This window comes from Pygocentrus nattereri, chromosome 17 (genome assembly GCF_015220715.1).
Source record: "Pygocentrus nattereri isolate fPygNat1 chromosome 17, fPygNat1.pri, whole genome shotgun sequence".
Classification (NCBI taxonomy): Eukaryota; Metazoa; Chordata; class Actinopteri; order Characiformes; family Serrasalmidae; genus Pygocentrus; species Pygocentrus nattereri.
This window is the reverse complement of record NC_051227.1, coordinates 23,707,292-23,724,930: the sequence shown is the minus strand read 5'-3', so window position 1 is coordinate 23,724,930 and position 17,639 is coordinate 23,707,292. Positions and strand designations below refer to the sequence as shown.

At 38.5% G+C, this 17,639-nt stretch overlaps 1 protein-coding gene across 1 annotated transcript in view; it reads left to right on the top strand.

Annotated features, from left to right (window-relative positions):
- Positions 1–17,639, top strand: part of rxfp2b (relaxin family peptide receptor 2b) — an 89,537-nt gene that overhangs the window by 63,495 nt on the left and 8,403 nt on the right. Inside the window, exons 15-16 of the mRNA XM_037546469.1 lie at positions 1,169–1,398; positions 13,779–14,189. Coding sequence (XP_037402366.1) covers positions 1,169–1,398; positions 13,779–14,189 — 641 coding nt within the window. The remainder of the gene's footprint in view (positions 1–1,168; positions 1,399–13,778; positions 14,190–17,639) is intronic.

Here is a 17,639-nt window from a genome sequence, read left to right as displayed (position 1 = left end):
ATAACAACACACTTGTCTTGTGTCAATATGACACTTTTTGTAACACATTCTTTGTTAAAAATAACACAATGTGTTGTCTTTTACTGGGCACAGAACTTTTTAACATGTTTTGTAATGCAAAATATGTGTGATAGATATTTAGACACAGAATGTGATGTTTTAAGAGTATAGTACTAAAAGTTTGAAAGAAGTGTTTCCTTATTCTTACTATTTTCCACACTTTCAAGACTTTCCACAGACATAAACATCAAGAAATAACACATACAGAATTATGCAATGACCCAAAAAGTGTTTGACAAGTCAAATTTCTTTCTTCTGAGGCAGCTTTACACACTCTTCTTCTAAACACCTTAATGAGGAACCATCTAAGATGCTTTCCAACAGGCTTGAAGAAGCTTCACATGTGCTGGAAAAATCCTGTTTTCTTACAATAAATACAGGGAGAATCACTCAAAAGAGGCCCTGAATGTTCTGTTGTAAGGATGATGCAATCTGAACCAAAAAATTATGCTCCATACCTTGACGTATGTGTAATCAATTGCATTACATGTGATGCTGGAAGTGATTTCTGTTTTCTGACAGAACGGCTCCATGTACCTGAACATATCAGCAGGCATTAGAGAGGTCAAACGTTGCGACGGCTGTCCGACGCCTACCTCATTGCTCCAATGCAGGGGCATCCTGACTTGTTCGCTCCATATACTGAGGAGCACCTTCCATTCTTCACAAGAGTTATTACTGAATGTTTGGGGCCTCTTTTGAGTGAATCTCCCTGTATTTATACATAGGCATCACCTTCACTATTTATAGTGCTGTGCAAAGGTCAGAGAGCATATGTCACCTTTTATTTCATTTCAAATTAATAATAATAATAATAATAATAATAATAATAAGTTCAATTTATATAGCACTTTTCCCAAACTCAAGGTCGTTTTACAGAGGCAGTAAGAAAAAAAACACAAGTGAGCACAAGAATAAAAGTGCTAAGAAAAGGTTTTAGGTTTTACGCTGGGCTTTAAATGTGTAAAGTGAGGCACAGTCACAGAGAGATTGCAGTAATGTGTTCCATAGTTCGGGCGCCATTATGCTGCAAGATCTGCCTCCAACAGTGACCACAGTATGTGGATGGGCACTTAATATTGGCTGTCTTTTTTTTAACATTTCCCAGATACTTTAAGAAGTTCCAGTACTGTTCTTATGCGCCACATGTGCGGAAGTGCAAGCCAAACTCTGATGGCCTCTCTTCCTTCGAGGACCTGCTGGCCAGTGTGATCCTGCGCGTGTCTGTGTGGGTGATGGCCTTCATCACCTGCTTCGGGAACCTCTTTGTCATCGGCATGCGAACCCTCATCCATGCTGAAAACAAGCTGTACGCCATCTGTATCAAGGTTTTGTGCTGTGAGTACCAGAAGTACACTTTCAACATTACCAAATGTCTTCCTTACGGTCCATCTGGTGCGCTTTGATGGTCCTTATCAACTCGTACAGTTGCTGCAAAATTGTAGTATCATCATTTCAGAGAAGAACCTGTGTTAACAAGGAATCAGAAATTGTGCTGGCTGGTCACAAATTTGTTAGCAGGTAACTTGCTTGAGCATTTCTGTTTATTCTCTTTTTGTAAACATGTAAATTCCCATGTTTCTGAGAACCATCCTAACATACCGTTATACATATGACCTATTCTTAATCGTCATCTCATAAAGTTAGTCAATTGTTATGTCACCAAAATTAGAACTACGCTCTTTAAAATGTTGCCATTTTCTATTTTTGCACATTTTGTATCATATTATGCTCAATAGTGCTGCAAAAACTAATTGATTAAATCAGGAACACCATTAATAAAAAAAATTTGTTGGCACAAATCTTATTAATTAGATGGTTTGAATACTTGTGTTTAAGTCTCCAGAGTGGAGGTTTTTAAAATCTGTTCCTGTTTTTTTATTGTGTACAATGTTAAATATTCAATAACTAATAAATACATATAAATGAATAAATAATAACTGAATAAATAAATATAAAATAAATAAGCGTTTGTTGCAGCTGTAGACAAATAAACACCAACACCACTGGTTCTATAAAACGCTTCTATTTTTGCATTCATTCGTAATTTCACACAAAGTTTGTCATTACATCTTCAAAATTTGATTTCCATATTTAAATGAAAAAATTCCAGATATTCCATGTGGTCTGTATACAATGCCCTCTACAAATATTGGCACACCTGGTAATCATGAGAAAAATGAGCTATAAAACATATTTTTAATTCCTTGTGCTTTTGATCTGTCTTTCAAAATATTACCAAAAATCTTGTCATTAAATAAATATTTTTCTTAAGTCTATGTGTGCCACCGTTCTTGGCACCCCTGGAAATTCAAGAGTAAAATCTAAGTGAAGTATATCCCTATTCATATTTTATGGTTTTAAAGTTCACCTGAGTGACTAGGAACACTCAAGTGGTCAGCCATGACATTGTGATTCACCATACAAGAAGACCTGAGAGAGCGAGAGGGAGTGTAAGAGGTCAGCAGTTCTCTGAGGTAGGGGGGAGCAAGGTTATGCAAGGCTTTAAAAGTGAGTAGTAAAGTTTTAAACTTTATACGGGACGGGACCAGTGTAGCTGAGAGAGAACAGGGGTGATATGAGCTGAACGCTTAGTATGGGTGAGCACTCTAGCTCCAGAGTTCTGAATGTACTGTAGCTTTTGTGTCGATTTTACAGGAAAACCAACAAAGAGGGAGTTACAGTAGTCAATACGGGACATAATGAAGGCATGAACCAAAGTTTTTGCATCTTTATCAGTCAGGAACGGTCGGAGACGAGCAATGTTATATAAATGAAAGAACGCAGTCTTAGTGAGGAACTTGATATAAAGATCAGAATTAAGTGATGATTTGAGTAAAACACCAAGATTTCTAATAACAGGTGCAGACTTAACAAGCAGGCCATCAGTACTGACTTAAAAATTGGATAACTTTCATAGTAAATGTTTAGGGCCAACCAGTAAGACTTCAGTTTTATCAGTGTTTAGCATGAGAAAGTTACTGTGCATCCAGAGCTTTAAATCAGAAATAGAATCAATTAGTGTACTGGGAGAGGAATCTGAGGGTGTGTGAGTACTGAGATAGAACTGATTATCATCAGCATAACAATGAAAGTTTAGGCCATGGCTACGAACGATCGGGCCAAGGGGTGAAATATAAACTAAGAAAAAAAAATAGGGGTCCAAGAACTGAGCCCTGCGGGACACCACATGTAACAGGAGAGGTGGAGGACTTCTGTGGATCTAGTGTGATAAACTGTTGTCTATCTGTAAGATTCGACCTGAACCACTGTAAGGCTGTGTCAGTGATGCCAATAGAATTGAGAACATCATGATTAACAGTATCAAAAGCTGCACTTAAGTTGAGGAGAAGGAGAATATTGAGAGAACCACTATCAGCAGACTGGAGAAGATCATTAACTACTTGCAGAAGAGCTGTCTCAGTGCTGTGGTGAGTATGGAAACCAGACTGAAATGGCTCATAGAGGGCATTATCACTTAGAAATGTCTGGAGTTGAGAAGCAACCACTCTTTCTATTACTTTAGCGATTGGGGTGTTGATTACAGATGATCAGGCCTTGAGTAGACTTAGTGATGAGTTCAGAGACAGAAAAGGAGTCAACAGGTGTGAAACAAGTTAGCTTTATGTTCAAAGTAGAAAAATCAGTAAAGGCAGACTGAGACGTAGAAGGAAAGAGGCTGTAGATCTGATTCATTTTCTTTTCAAAGGAATGTAGAAAAGCCTGACATTGCTCAGCTGAATGGGGGCACACTGATACAGGAGGAGTTTGTTGACAGTTTGAAAGAGAGTGGAAACTGTGAGCTGGAAGCGCTTTGATATCTTTTAGCGTCCCCCTGTCTTGTAGGCATCAATTAGCTTCCTTTTCAGATCCAGCTGCTTGTTGACTTTGAAGAGTCAGAGAATTTATTACGCTCTAGAACTGACATCAACTGACAATACATAATGACAGTTCTTGACAGGCCCACTTAACCAATCCTAACAAGTCAGTTTAGGCCTAACAAGTTCATTAATTACACAAAAAAAAGGGTACGAAACTGTCACTGGCAGTTTCTCATTTCTCTTGTCATTGGGGTGGTACCTTCTAGGGTACATCAGTACCTTTATTCAGGGAACACAATTGTACCATAATCCATAAAAATTATATTTTCCCTGTCTCGTCTTCAGGCTTTTATTTTATTGTTCTCTTTTTCCTCTTTCGTCTTTCCGCGTTAACAAAACACTTCAAACTATGTGTGTTCTTCAATGTTAAAAATCATAAAACGGAAAAATCTGTTGTTTCTTTTTCTTCTGAAAAAGTCTTTAATTTTAATAGGCCTTAAGAAAGTTTTATTTTGTTTCTCTGAGCTGGGAGTTGAGAGGCCCAAGAGAGATTCACTCACACTGAAGTGAGACGTGGCTGACGAGCTGACGAAGGCGGACGAGCCCCATTAAACTTTGTTACCCAAGTCTTAAAGCCTTGGATTCTGCTATTTTGGGTCTGCTGTGGTTTTCTTTGAGAGTCCTGTTCATGCACATTCACTTGAGTTTTCTGAAGTACCTTTATATGTATTTCTTTTATTTAAAACATTGTTAAAATGTACATGAAAGCATACATAATAATATACTCACTACATGGTGCTACATATACACCAATATACACCACAGATGCTACATACTGAACTCATTCTCATGTGAAAGAAATATAGTTTTTTTCCAGGGTTCTGTCTTATTTAGGCCTTCAGAAAAGGATTGAAGATTTTGACAAGCTAAAAAATGTGCTGTGTGTTGAAATGTTTTAATTAGTGAATTCAGTGACCACACAGTTTGTGTAATATCCTCAGAAAAGCATTGCTAATTCAATGGGATGTTCTGGAGAGGCCACACATGAGCATAAGGTCATAATGCCAAGTGTCTGTAAAGCTCTCGAGCATTGGGCTGTGGAGCAGTGGAACTGTGTTCTCTGGAGTGATAGATCCATCAGTTGTAGTGAGTTGCACTGATCCATCCAACATTAATACCTGAGCTCACTAATGCCGAATGCAATCAAATCCTCACAGCAATGCTTCAACATCTAATCTAAAGTCTTTTTTTTTTTTTAAACCTTTATTTTACCAGGTAAAATGTTTGAGAACCAGTTCTCATTTACAAACATGACCTGGCCGAAAGGCCCCAATAAAAATAGGTCCACGGCACATAAAAACAGATACATACAAAAACAAGTATACATACCAAAAGTAAAACATAACAGAACAAACAAAAAAATACAGATTTACATAAAACAGACCAAAAAATATGAAAAAAGCAGGAGTAAGGATAGAGAAAAATGAGTATGTATGAGTATGTGCATTATTTTTATCCATGATTATTAACAAGAGCAACAGTCTACTATTGTATGTTTAATTGTATGCTTGAAAGTGGAAAGAGGTGTTAAAATTGCAAGTTTAAGGGTGGTTTGTAAAGTATTCCAATCATTTGCTGCTGAAAAACGAAAGGAATTGCAGCCAAAGGTACTGCAAGTTTTGGGAATGGTGAGCTTGATGTATTCACTTGACCTTGTGCGATATTTATTATTGGCTACGTGAAGAAGAGACGACAGATATGGTGGTGTTATGGCCAAGATCGTCTTGTAGATGAAGTGAAACCAATGATGGAGCCGCCAAGTATAAAGTGAGGGCAAGCCCACCAGTTTATAGAGATCACAGTGATGAGTATTGAAAGGTGCATTAGTGGCAAAGCGGATGGCAGAATGATAAAGTGTGTCTAGTTTTCGAAGAACAGTGCATGATGCCATTTTATAGATGATGTCACCATAGTCCAAAATTGGAAGTATTGTCATTTTAACAAGAGTAAGCTTGGCTGCATAAGTAAAAGAGGCTTTATTACGAAAAAGAAAAGCTAATCTAGCTTTGACTTTCTTCTGGAGGTTATTGATATGTGTGGAGAAAGACAGAGATGAGTCCAACCAGATGCCTAAATATTTGTAAGATTGAACAAATTCCAAAGTAATGCCATTAGCACAGCTGATCTTGGGGGGGTTAGCAGCATCTTTTTTTCGACTAAAGATAATGCATTTGGTCTTATTAGTATTAAGGCGGAGAAGGTTATGAAAGGACTGCTCTACTGAGGTGAGACTCAATTGAAGTGTAGATGCTGCAGAATGAAGTGATGGGCCAACTGAATAAAGTATGGTGTCATCAGCGTATAGATGGATTTTAGAGTTACCAGCAACTTTGGCTACATCATTAATGTAGATGGAAAACAAAGTTGGTCCCAAGATGGAGCCCTGAGGCACACCTTTGGAGATGGTTAATGGTTCTGACGCTATGTTTTCTGTTTTCAGCTGCTGGACACGTTCAGATAAATAGCTGGCAAACCAATCACAGCAAGTAGTAGACAGACCAATGCTGGAAAGTCGACGTAGAAGGATCCTATGATCAACTGAATCAAAGGCTTTGGCCAGGTCAATAAAAGCAGCTATACAGGCCTTTTTGCTGTCCAATGCTGTAACAATGTCATCAAGGACCTTTGTAATAGCAGTCAAGCATCCATGACGAGCACGAAAACCAGATTGAACGTCAGATAAGATATCATTTGAATCAAGAAAATGGGTTAGCTGTTTATAAACCAACCTCTCCAAGATTTTCGCTAAGCATGGTAAAATAGAAATAGGTCGATAACAGTCGGGGTCTGAAACAGAGCCACCTTTAAAAAGGGGAAAAATCATGGCTGATTTCCAGTCAGAGGGAAAAACAGAGAGCTGTAGAGACAAGTTAAATATTTTTGGAATGGGAGCAGCAATGATGTGAGCAGATGCTTTTAAAAACATGGGATCGAGTCCGTCAAAGCCAGCCGATTTATTTGGGTTTAATTTAGTGAGTTCATCCCGCACCTCTAATATAGAAATGGGTTTGAAAGAGAAACCAGCATTGCTGGAGCAGGAAGGCTGAGCAACTGACAAAGCAGCGACTGGGTCGGGGAGAGTAAAAGGTTTGGTTGAATTAATAAAATAATGGTTAAGATGTGAAGCCATACGAGGCTTATCACTAACAACAACATTATTGAATACCATGGACATTGGCAAGTGGGGGGAAACAAGTTTGTTTTCCATAGACTTTACTGTTTTCCAGAACTTCCTTGCGTCAGAGCCACAAGTAGAAAATTTCTCCTTAAAATGGGAAATTTTTGCATTCCTGATTGCTTGTGTTGCTTTATTCCGACATTGCCTGAAGGCAAGCCAATCAGCAGGAGATTGAGAGGAACAGGCTTTTTGCCAAAGGATGTTCTTTTTATGGATTAACTTTGCCAGGTCATTGGAAAACCAGGGACTATAACGATTTTTAGTCCTAAATCTTTTCATAGGAGCGTGTTTATCTATGAGCAGACTAAATTTACTCTTAAAAAAAGACCAGGCATCATCTAAGGAATGCATAGAATTGATTGTTTCCCAAGGCACTGCCGCAACATCTAGAAGAAAGGAATGCATATCCAGCTTCCTCAATGAGCGCTTTGTCAGGATCAACGGTGAACGTTTGACAGAACAGCCCGATCGTATACAAGCAATAGCACAATGATCACTTATTTGGCCGAAAACTCCAGCTTGATAGTTAGAAGGGGTACATTAAATACGGAATACATTAAAGCCTGGCATCGAGATATCAAGATCAGTATTACTTTTCTTGAGCCATGATTCAGAGATAGCTAAAACATCGGGGTTAGAAGTATGTACCAACGTTTTTAAATTATCAAAGTGCCTTGGATTTAACAGACTACAGATGTTCAAATGTAGAAAACCCAATGATTTACGATCACAGAAGTCACTAAATAGCAATTGAGATGAAGTGAGGTCAACTGAAGCAGGTCCAGGATTTGGATGGACATTACCAGAGATAAGTAACATAAGTATAATTAATATACGCTTGAGAGCAGTATCAAAATAATCCAGTTGATTATCTTTCACAGAAAGTGTGTCCACATGTAAACAGTGAGAACCAAACAGCTGCTCCAGTAACATAAGTGAGTAGAGTTGAGTAAGATGAGAAACCTGAATGAAAGGAGGTCCTACAATTTTGGTGATCCAGTAGGATGAAACATCTCTGGGGAGTAAACTGAAATCCAGTGTACTGCTGCCATGAGATACAACCACATCTCCAAATAAATGCCTACTGAGAGGCTTGGGAGCATGAGACTGAGAATGTAACCAAATGACAAACAACAATGTACAACAAACCAATGGGATTTTTAACAGGAAATGCATGATAGGCTAGGTGTTACAGCAAATACAATAAAGAGACTATAATAAGAGGAAAAGCAGAATGAAGTAACAAAACCAGGCAGTACCGGGTAGAAGGCAGGCCAATGCTCAGTAGCTGGTGGTGTTAGCAGTTCTTCCAGGTAGAGTGAGAATCTCAGTAGCTGGTGGTGTTAGCAGTTCTTCCAGGTAGAGTGAGAATCTCAATAGCTGGTGGTGTTAGCAGTTCTTCCAGGTAGAATGAGGAGCTCAGTAACTGGTGGTGTTAGCAGTTCTTCCGGGTAGAGTGAGAATCTCAGTAGCTGGTGGTGTTAGCAGTTCCTCCAGGTAGAATGAGGAGCTCAATAGCTGGTGGTGTTAGCAGTTCTTCCAGGTAGAATGAGGAGCTCAGTAGCTGGTGGTGTTAGCAGTTCTTCCAAGTAGAGTGAGAATCTCAGTAGCTGGTGGTGTTAGCAGTTCCTCCAGGTAGAATGAGGAGCTCAGTAGCTGGTGGTGTTAGCAGTTCTTCCAGGTAGAATGAGGAGCTCAGTAGCTGGTGGTGTTAGCAGTTCTTCCAGGTAAAATGAGGAGCTCAGTAGCTGGTGGTGTTAGCAGTTCTTCCAGGTAGAATGAGGAGCTCAGTAGCTGGTGGTGTTAGCAGTGTGAAAGGATGTGTTGCCACAGAGGGGGCACGTCAGTCGGCTATCCACGGCTCTACCCCGCAGGCAGCTGGCACAGAAGAGTAGTATCTGTTCTTGCAGTAAAATTCCCCTATTAATCCCCTTAATGTCCTAAGAAATAAGTTCAGCAGGTGTCTACGATGTCAGAATAAATCCATCCATCCATCCATCCATCCATTCAGAGTAATAGAAGTAAGGCACTCAGTAATAGAAACGGGAAACAGTATAAACATTATAAATAATCAAAAATAAAGTTAAATCTCTAGACTATTTACAACAAAATAAGAATAAGAATAAAATAAGAGTTGCATAAGATCTTTATTGCACTCATGAACATAATATTGTGGAATATTATGTTTTATTGTTCGTATTGTTCGTAGTTCCTTCCGCCAAATTGTAGTTCCTTATCCAGAGTAACGAGCTCTGCTCACTCGCTGCACAGCTGGCAGTTTGTTCTTGCAGCAGTTTTATGGCTCAGTCTGACTCTGAAGATGAGACTACACATCTGGCAAATGGTATTCAGTTCATTTCTGGCTGTCACAGCGGTCGACTGAAAAGCTGCACAGTGGTGATGACAGTCTGGGAATTAGTGTAGTGAATCTGCTGTCAGTCAAATGTGATCTTAAAAGTGTCCGTTTTCTGGCTCCCAAATGGTGAAAGCGTTGGCCCTATCATCAGGAGATCACAAGTTCAATCCCTGGTGATGCTACAGCCATCCGTAGCCGGGAGTCCAAAAAAGTACACTCTCTCTCTCTCTCTCTCTCTCTCTCTCTCTCTCTCTCTCTCTCTGTCTCTCTTATGCTTTCACTCTCTCACTTTTCCTTCCTTTCTCATTCCTTTCTCTCTCTGTCTCTCTACCCCCCTCTGTCTCTCTCTCTCTCTGTCTCTTTCCTTCCTTTCTCATTCCTTTCTTTCCCTGTCTCTTTACCTCTCTCTCTCTCTCTTTCTCTCATGCTTTCACTCTCTCACTTTTCCTTCCTTTCTCATTCCTTTCTCTCCCTGTCTCTTTACCTCTCTCTCTCTCTCTTTCTCTCATGCTTTCACTCTCTCACTTTTCCTTCCTTTCTCATTCCTTTCTCTCTCTGTCTCTCTACCTCTCTCTCTAATGCTTTCTCTCTAATGCTTTTCTCTCTCTCTCTGTCCCTCCTCTCTACCTGTTTCTTTCGCTAATGCTTTCTTTCTCTCTCTCTAATGCTTTCTCTCTCTCTCTCTCTCTCTCTCTCTGTCTCTGTCTCTCCTATGATTTCACTTTCTCTTTCGCTCTTTTTGTCTCTTTTGTTTTCATCTCTCTTTATCTGCCTCTCTCTTGTCCTCTCTTCCTTCCTTTTTCATTCGTTTCTTTCTGTCTCACTACTTTTCTGCTTCTCTCTCTCTCTCTCTTTCTTCATTCTTTATTATCCTTCTCTTGTCCTTACTTTCTGTGTTTCTCTCTTTGTTCCTGTTTGTTCCTCACTCTTTTCCTCTCTCTCTCTCTATACCTGTCTCATGACTGTCTTATGACTGTCTATTCAGTCCACAGCAATGTTATCTTGCATGTGGCAAAACTTGTATTTTGTGTGAATGGCTAAATGTATTAACTTTGGAAGATTTTTTTCCACAGGGCATGATATTCAGAAGGCTCGTTAGACAACAATAAGACCACAAGACGCACGTTTGCATTGTGTGTAAGTCCATGTTAGATGAGCTTGACCAGAGAAGTCAGCACCATTTCTGGGCATTGTTGATGTATGACTTCACCACATGTCAATACTTTGACAAACCATTTCAAACACGTTGCTTAACCACAAATTTAAGACTGTACTAAGCATAGTGTAAGCCATACATCAACAGTGTCTAGAAATGCTGCCAACTTCTCTGGGCTCAAGCTCATTTAAGATGGACTACTGCTCAGTGGAAATCTGAGCAGCGGTATGACAAGTCAAACTTTCGGATTGTTTATGTAAATAATGTATATCAAAGAGAAAAACACCTTAGACATGCTTAAAGTTCATAATATGGGTATGATAGTGATAGATGTCTGTTTTACAGTGAGTGTAGATATGCATTAGGTATAGAGAATGAAGTGCTATCAAGTAAGTGTCTAGAGTTATAATTCCAGTCATTTCTGCTCTGAGACAGAAGCATTGTAGATTATCACTCACTTAATTGTAGTGCATTCTGTTTGTGCTACTGTGCTCAAGGACAAAGCATGTCTCCAGAAGGCAAAGTGATCTAAAAATTATGAGATGTAATTTCACTGCTTGATGTTTATGGTTCACCCACAGAGGAAGGATGATCAAAAACAATAAGAGATTAATAGCATGCAGTTCTGTATATTGCTGTCATGGGTGCTTCCTTGGCAGCACACCACCAACCCTCAACAGCCTTTTATTATACCTGCACCCATTACCAGCTTCTCTGTTTAACAGGACAAATCATTTCTGGGTTCATTAATATTATCCTTATTTCTGTCCTTTCCAACCTTTAGAAGTCTAGAGAAACTAGGGGGAATGTTGTATATCCATGTTTAAAAGAATAACAGCAGATGTCTAATGGAAAACACATTTTTATTTCTATAATTAAAGTGATATTATTTATAATAAAGCATTGATATTTCTTGTATTTGTAAAGTTTACTCCGAACAAAGTAAATCATGAAAACAAAGAAAATTCTTGGAAGTGGTCAACAGCTTTAGAACAAAACCCTTCATTAATATTTACATCATTTATGTAAATAACTTAGCAATAAAATACATGTAAAATTGCGTATATAAATATGTAGTTGCATAATAATTTATATTTACCTAGTGTCAAACAATTTAAAAAAGTATATAAATGTTTCTGCAAAGTAAGACTGCGTACATCATTTTTCTGCACATTTAAATAGTAAAATATGTTCTGTTTTACTTATAAACCAATGTTTTATCAATTGAAAGTTTCCAATTTGCACTTTCAACAGAATTTCTCCTCTCGTCTTAAGCATGTGAGCTATGTGTGAGAATGACTTCAAGGGACATAGTGACGTAAAACGAGCATATAAAGGGCTCAAATCACAGAAAACTATTCTTTACTTTTTAGATTTGATGTCACATGTTGAGAGCTGGGTCATTCTACAGAAACACTAACGTCTATTGTTTTATTTTAAAGTAACATGTTTTTTCAGTGTAATGTATCTTTAAATGCTAGGGTCACAAAAATGTATGTTTCTGTAGAATGAAGCAGCTTTAAAATGTGGTACTCACTCTCCAGTCTGTATGCTGCCCATATACAATATAAAACAAAGCTGAAAAAAATCAGCACCATTTCTATTCACTGATATAAGCCTCCAGCAGTTTAGCATCACCTATTTTAGTTGTAAGGAAGGCGCAGTAACAAAAGCATTCTGTTTAATTCTAAGGGTTAAAGGGAGGTTAAACGTGGTCATGTAAACATGAATTATGACTGTACATGTGGTACATGTGGAATTCGCCTGGGGGAAGTAAAATGCAAGAAAATTGTGGCATATGGGCCCTTTTACTGTATATGGCATTTGTCATGAAGTATTCTTATTAGCACTGTATTTAGCAGTCAGCTTAACATCAGTATTCTTTACAGTACCCAACATACATTATGCAACAACGAGGAGGATTCGTCCCACAGGTTAAAGAAATCCTCTTGACTATGAAAATTAAGACTTGAGTAGGGACTAATAAACACAGACCTCATATTTGATGCAATAATGTCAATCTGGTTTTCTCTGCAGTGGCCAGCTAGTGGAAGAACAATCATTTCAAACAGCTAGTGCCCTCATATATCCACCCCCAAATGTAGCTTTTCAAAAGTTTCTCTTACCTACAAGATACGTCAACGTCATCAACGTTCCAGTGAGACTATTGTGGCACCAAAATGTGTAGCTAGCTACAATTTAGCTACTGTTCCACAAAGAGTAGTGGCTACTTTTCAGTTACTTTTTGAAAAGTAGTGCACTACTTTTTAACTACTTTCAAAGTGCGATTGTCAGAATGTTTGTGGATCTAAACCTGACACACCAAACAGGCCCAAGTGTGAACAAGACACTGCATTTAATCATGTGCCAGAAAGAAACATACAACTCTAAAGCTGCAAGTATACAAAAAGATCACCACAAAGTGAGTTTAAGTGTAACCAACAGTCAAACAAAGGTGTGATATCCAACAAAAATTTAGACTGAAGGCAAAATAAATCATTCCAGGTTTTTCCTAACAAAAATCAACAAAAATAACCATACAAACCAAACAATTTTGTGCAAAGCATCGTCAGTAAGATATACAGACACAACACTCAGAGGCCTTTGTTAAACTTCAGCAACACTTTAGCTTCAGAATCCTCACCAGTGACCCTGGCTGAAATAATCATCCTTTGCTGTAAAATAAAGCTCTGCTGATAGTTCTAACACACAGTTCTAACACAGTTTTAACAATAAATGGTTAAAACACTGGAGTTAATGAAGAGCTGCTCATTCACCTTTTAACCCTGAAGTTCAGCTCAGACTGCTGGTCACACAGCAATGCAGATAATAACAGTCTTGCCTAGCTAGTAGCTAACAAACCTGCAAACAGAAAGATTTAAGATGAATGTCAATAATTTGGAGATTAATGGACTTATTCGAATTTATAATCACTCCAGCTGGTTTCCTGGTGTGTTTAGTCTGCAATGAGAAACTGTCAAACAGTAAAACTAGTAGCTGATCAGCCATGAAATACTTGATATCTGAAGTTTGCTTCCTTAGTTTTGCACTGGATCTTTGATCATAAGGGACAGTTGTGTATATGCGTTGTTTTTGAGCCATTCCTTTAAGTCTCTTGTGCTCATTCTATGCCGCTCCCCCTTTTAGGTGCTGACTGTCTGATGGGGGTTTATTTGTTCTTCGTCGGAGTCTTCGACATGAAATTTCGTGGAGAATACAACAAGAATGCCCATGTGTGGATGGAAAGCATGGAGTGCCGCACCATCGGCTTTCTTGCCATGCTGTCCTCTGAAGTGTCCGTCATGCTGCTCACCTACCTGACCTTAGAGAAGTTCCTGGTCATTGTGTTTCCCCTCAGTCACCTGCGACCAGGCAGGAGTCAGACTTTTGCTGTGCTGGCTGCAATTTGGCTGCTGGGCATGTCCATCGCTGCCGTGCCGCTGCTCAGCAAGGAGCTTTTTGGAAACTATTACGGCCGCAACGGGGTCTGCTTCCCCCTGCACTCAGACCGCATAGAGAAACCTACTGCCAAAGGATATTCCACAGGCATATTTCTGGGTGAGTGTTGATAGTAGGGTCAGCATTTAGATAGTTACGTGTAGTTATACATTGTCCCTCAAAGGTTTGGGGACACGCCGATATTAATTCAAGCATGTTTTTCTGTTACAAATACCATGATAAACACTAACCAGGTTTATTTTAGGGAACACCATATAACACATAAATGTAATGGTTGTTATGATGTCAGCACTTATCAGGGACCCATGTTCAACTTGGATAAGGTTACTGGGGAACAACCACAGCCGTAATCAATGTGTTTCACAACAGCAGTAAAAAGCTTACTCTGTCACCACTCACTACAAAAAACATTGTATGAATGAATAAATCAAAGTTAAATAAACAAGCCTTAGAATAATGACTATAAAAGCAGCTATTGAGAAAACTAAAACCTTAATGCATCCTGTTGTCTTGATATTTTGAACTCTTTCAGCAGTTTTTTTGATCCGTGCTGGTTTTGGTACTAAAGGAGCTATGATTAATCCTCAACTATGATTACACTTAATCCTTAAGTGTTTGTGTGTGCGTATATATATATGTATATATATATATATATATATATATATATAAAATACTGTTTTCACACTAATTGGAGTAATAATTGCTTTGTTTGGTGCAACTGACCTAAGCCTAACTAAGATGAACACATCTTTGAAGAAACAAAACAGGAAAACATAACACAATTCAGAGGGTAAGGGTACGGCAATATAAAAAAATTTGACTACACTACAGCAGAATGAGATTAAAGGTAAATGTACCCAAAGTATTAGCAAATAGCTGTTTTATCTTAAAAAGCACCATGCAAAAGTCAGAGAGACACTTCTTTTATCTAATTTCCAGTCAAAACAGCCTTTAAGTACAAGTTATTCCTTTTTCACTTATAACCCCATTTCTAAAGAAGTTGAGATTCTGTGCAAAATGTAAATAAAAATACAATGCAATGATTTGCAAATCACTTAAACCCTAAATAGAATTGAAAATAGTACAAAAGTAACATTAAAATGCTGAAACAGAGAAATTTCATTGTTTTTGAAAAATTTGTGCACATTTTGAATTTGATGCGGGCAACATATTCCAAAAAAGACAGGGCATGTTTACCGTTGTGTTGTGTGTTGCATCACCTCTTCTTTTAACAATGCTCTGTGATGTTTTTTGCAAACGTAGGAGACCAACTACTGTAGAATTGAAAGTGAAATGTTTTTCCATTCTTGCTTGATTTTGGATTCCATCGGTTTGGGTCTTCCTTGGCTTTTTTTTTTATATAGAATGACAATGCTGGCCTGCAGGTAGGCCAGTTTAACACCCTTAACAGTCTTTTAGTACAGAGCCATGTTATTGTAATACGTGCAAAGTGTAATTTGGCATTGTCTTGCATAAGCAAGGCCTTCCCTGAAAAGACGTCATATGGATGGCAGCATATGTTACCAAAACAAAATCTAATTTTGCATTAATGGTGCTTACACAGTTGTGCAAATCACCCATGCCATGTGCCCTTAAGCACCCCCGTACCATCACGGATGCTGGCTTTTGAACTGTTCACTGATAACAAGCTGGTGGTCTTAGGGTTAGCCTGAGGGATGCAACGTCCACGATTTCCAAGAATTCCAAAAGAATTTAAAAGTTTGATGTGTCGGACCACAGGGTACTTTTCCACTAGTCCATCTTAAATAAGCTTAGACCCAGAGAAGGCGGCAGTGTTTCTCGATCCTGTTTATGTAGTTTCTTCTACACACGGTATAGGTTTAACTTGGGATGTAGCAATGAACTGTATTCACACATTGTGGTTTTCAAAAGTGTTTCTGAGCCCATGCGGTGATTTTCACTGCAGTATCACATCTGTTTTAATGCAGTGCTGCCTGAGGGACTGAAGGCTTCTCTAGACTCTCTTCATTTTTAAATGAGATTATGTACAGTATATAATGGTTTTACTTTGAAATTCTCAAATTTTTGCACTATTTGCCTGCACAATCTTTCACAGAGTGGTGAACCCCTCCCCATCTTTACTTCTGAAAGACTCAATCTCTTTGGGATGCTCTTTTTAACCTAGACATGTCAGTGAGGCCGATTAACCACAAGTTTTTTTTTTTTTCTTTTGTTACACAACTTTACCAGTTTTTGTTTCCCCTGTCCCATCTTTTTTTGCAATGTGTTCCTGGCATCAAATTCAAAATTTTTTAAAATTTAAAATTTAAAAATTCAGATTTTAAACAATCCACATGTGTTTCTGTCCATCCTTCTGCTGTGAGAAGACAATTCAGAGGATGTGTAGAGGTGTCAGAACATTTAACAGCTTTTACTAAAAAAAGAAATCAGACACAGTTGAACAGATGTTAAAAGAAGAAAATATGCAGATCGAACAAAGCAGCTTGGTCTGACCCACCCCAGTAAAGACCTCAACTTCACTGAATGTGTTTGAATTGTAGTGTTGTTTATTCAAATAGCATGGATGTGAAGATGATGAAGGAATCTCCGCTGACACTGTCTTGCTTGTACAAAAAGTTTATTACAACAGAAGAACAGTGTCGAATCAGACACCATGATTTGTCTGAGAGAGGGTTCAATGCCAATATGAAAATGCCTCTGAATATCGGCTCTAACTGGCCACTTTTATATCCCAGTTGTTTACATGAAACTAAGGCATATGGAACTGATTAAATGACCTCATCTGTCTCAAACTAAGAGAAAGGGAGAGAAAGGAAGAGAAAGGGGCTCGTCTCCCATGGGACCTTGGACTGTAGACCAGTGCCCCTTAATTAAACATTCCATATGAAGTGAAAGACCATATGTGGAGCCCCCTCAGCTTAAGCATTTCAGACTCATACAGCCAGATATCATATGAAAGTTCAGATACCTCAGGAGGAAGCAGAAAATGCAACCAACTTCTTCAAGACTGAACTATGGAGGTGTGGAAAAATCATTCCTGCAGATTTCTTGAAAAACTGAGTGTTATTATTAAAATGATACTGTGAAGCATACTGAAAATTATATTTTAAATATATATTTTCAGATTTTTTCTGATGGGGAAAAAATGAATGACTCTTTTGATTTTATTTTTTTACTAGAAATGTAATAACTGTAGGATGCTCTTAGGATTTTCAGGATTCAGGATTAGGATTGTGTGTGTGTGTGTGTGTGTGTATTTCCCTGTTACACTTTTCAAAATGGGATTACTCTTAAAGAATACTAGGTGTGGTGGTGGGGTTCTGAGTGAATGGACAGAAAGTATTCTCTTCATTATCACCTCCTTCTTGCCACTACTGCACATCATAGTTTTACCAAACCAAGATGATTGCTGCTTGGTCAAGATGATTCCAGGCTATGAAGAGGGTCTTGATTTCACCACAAAGAGATATGACTGCTTTAGCTTTAGTGCATGCAAGGTGAAGACACCCAGTGATGACACTAATGAGTCCATGCTTAGGCAGAGCATGCTGTGTGCATTACTAACAA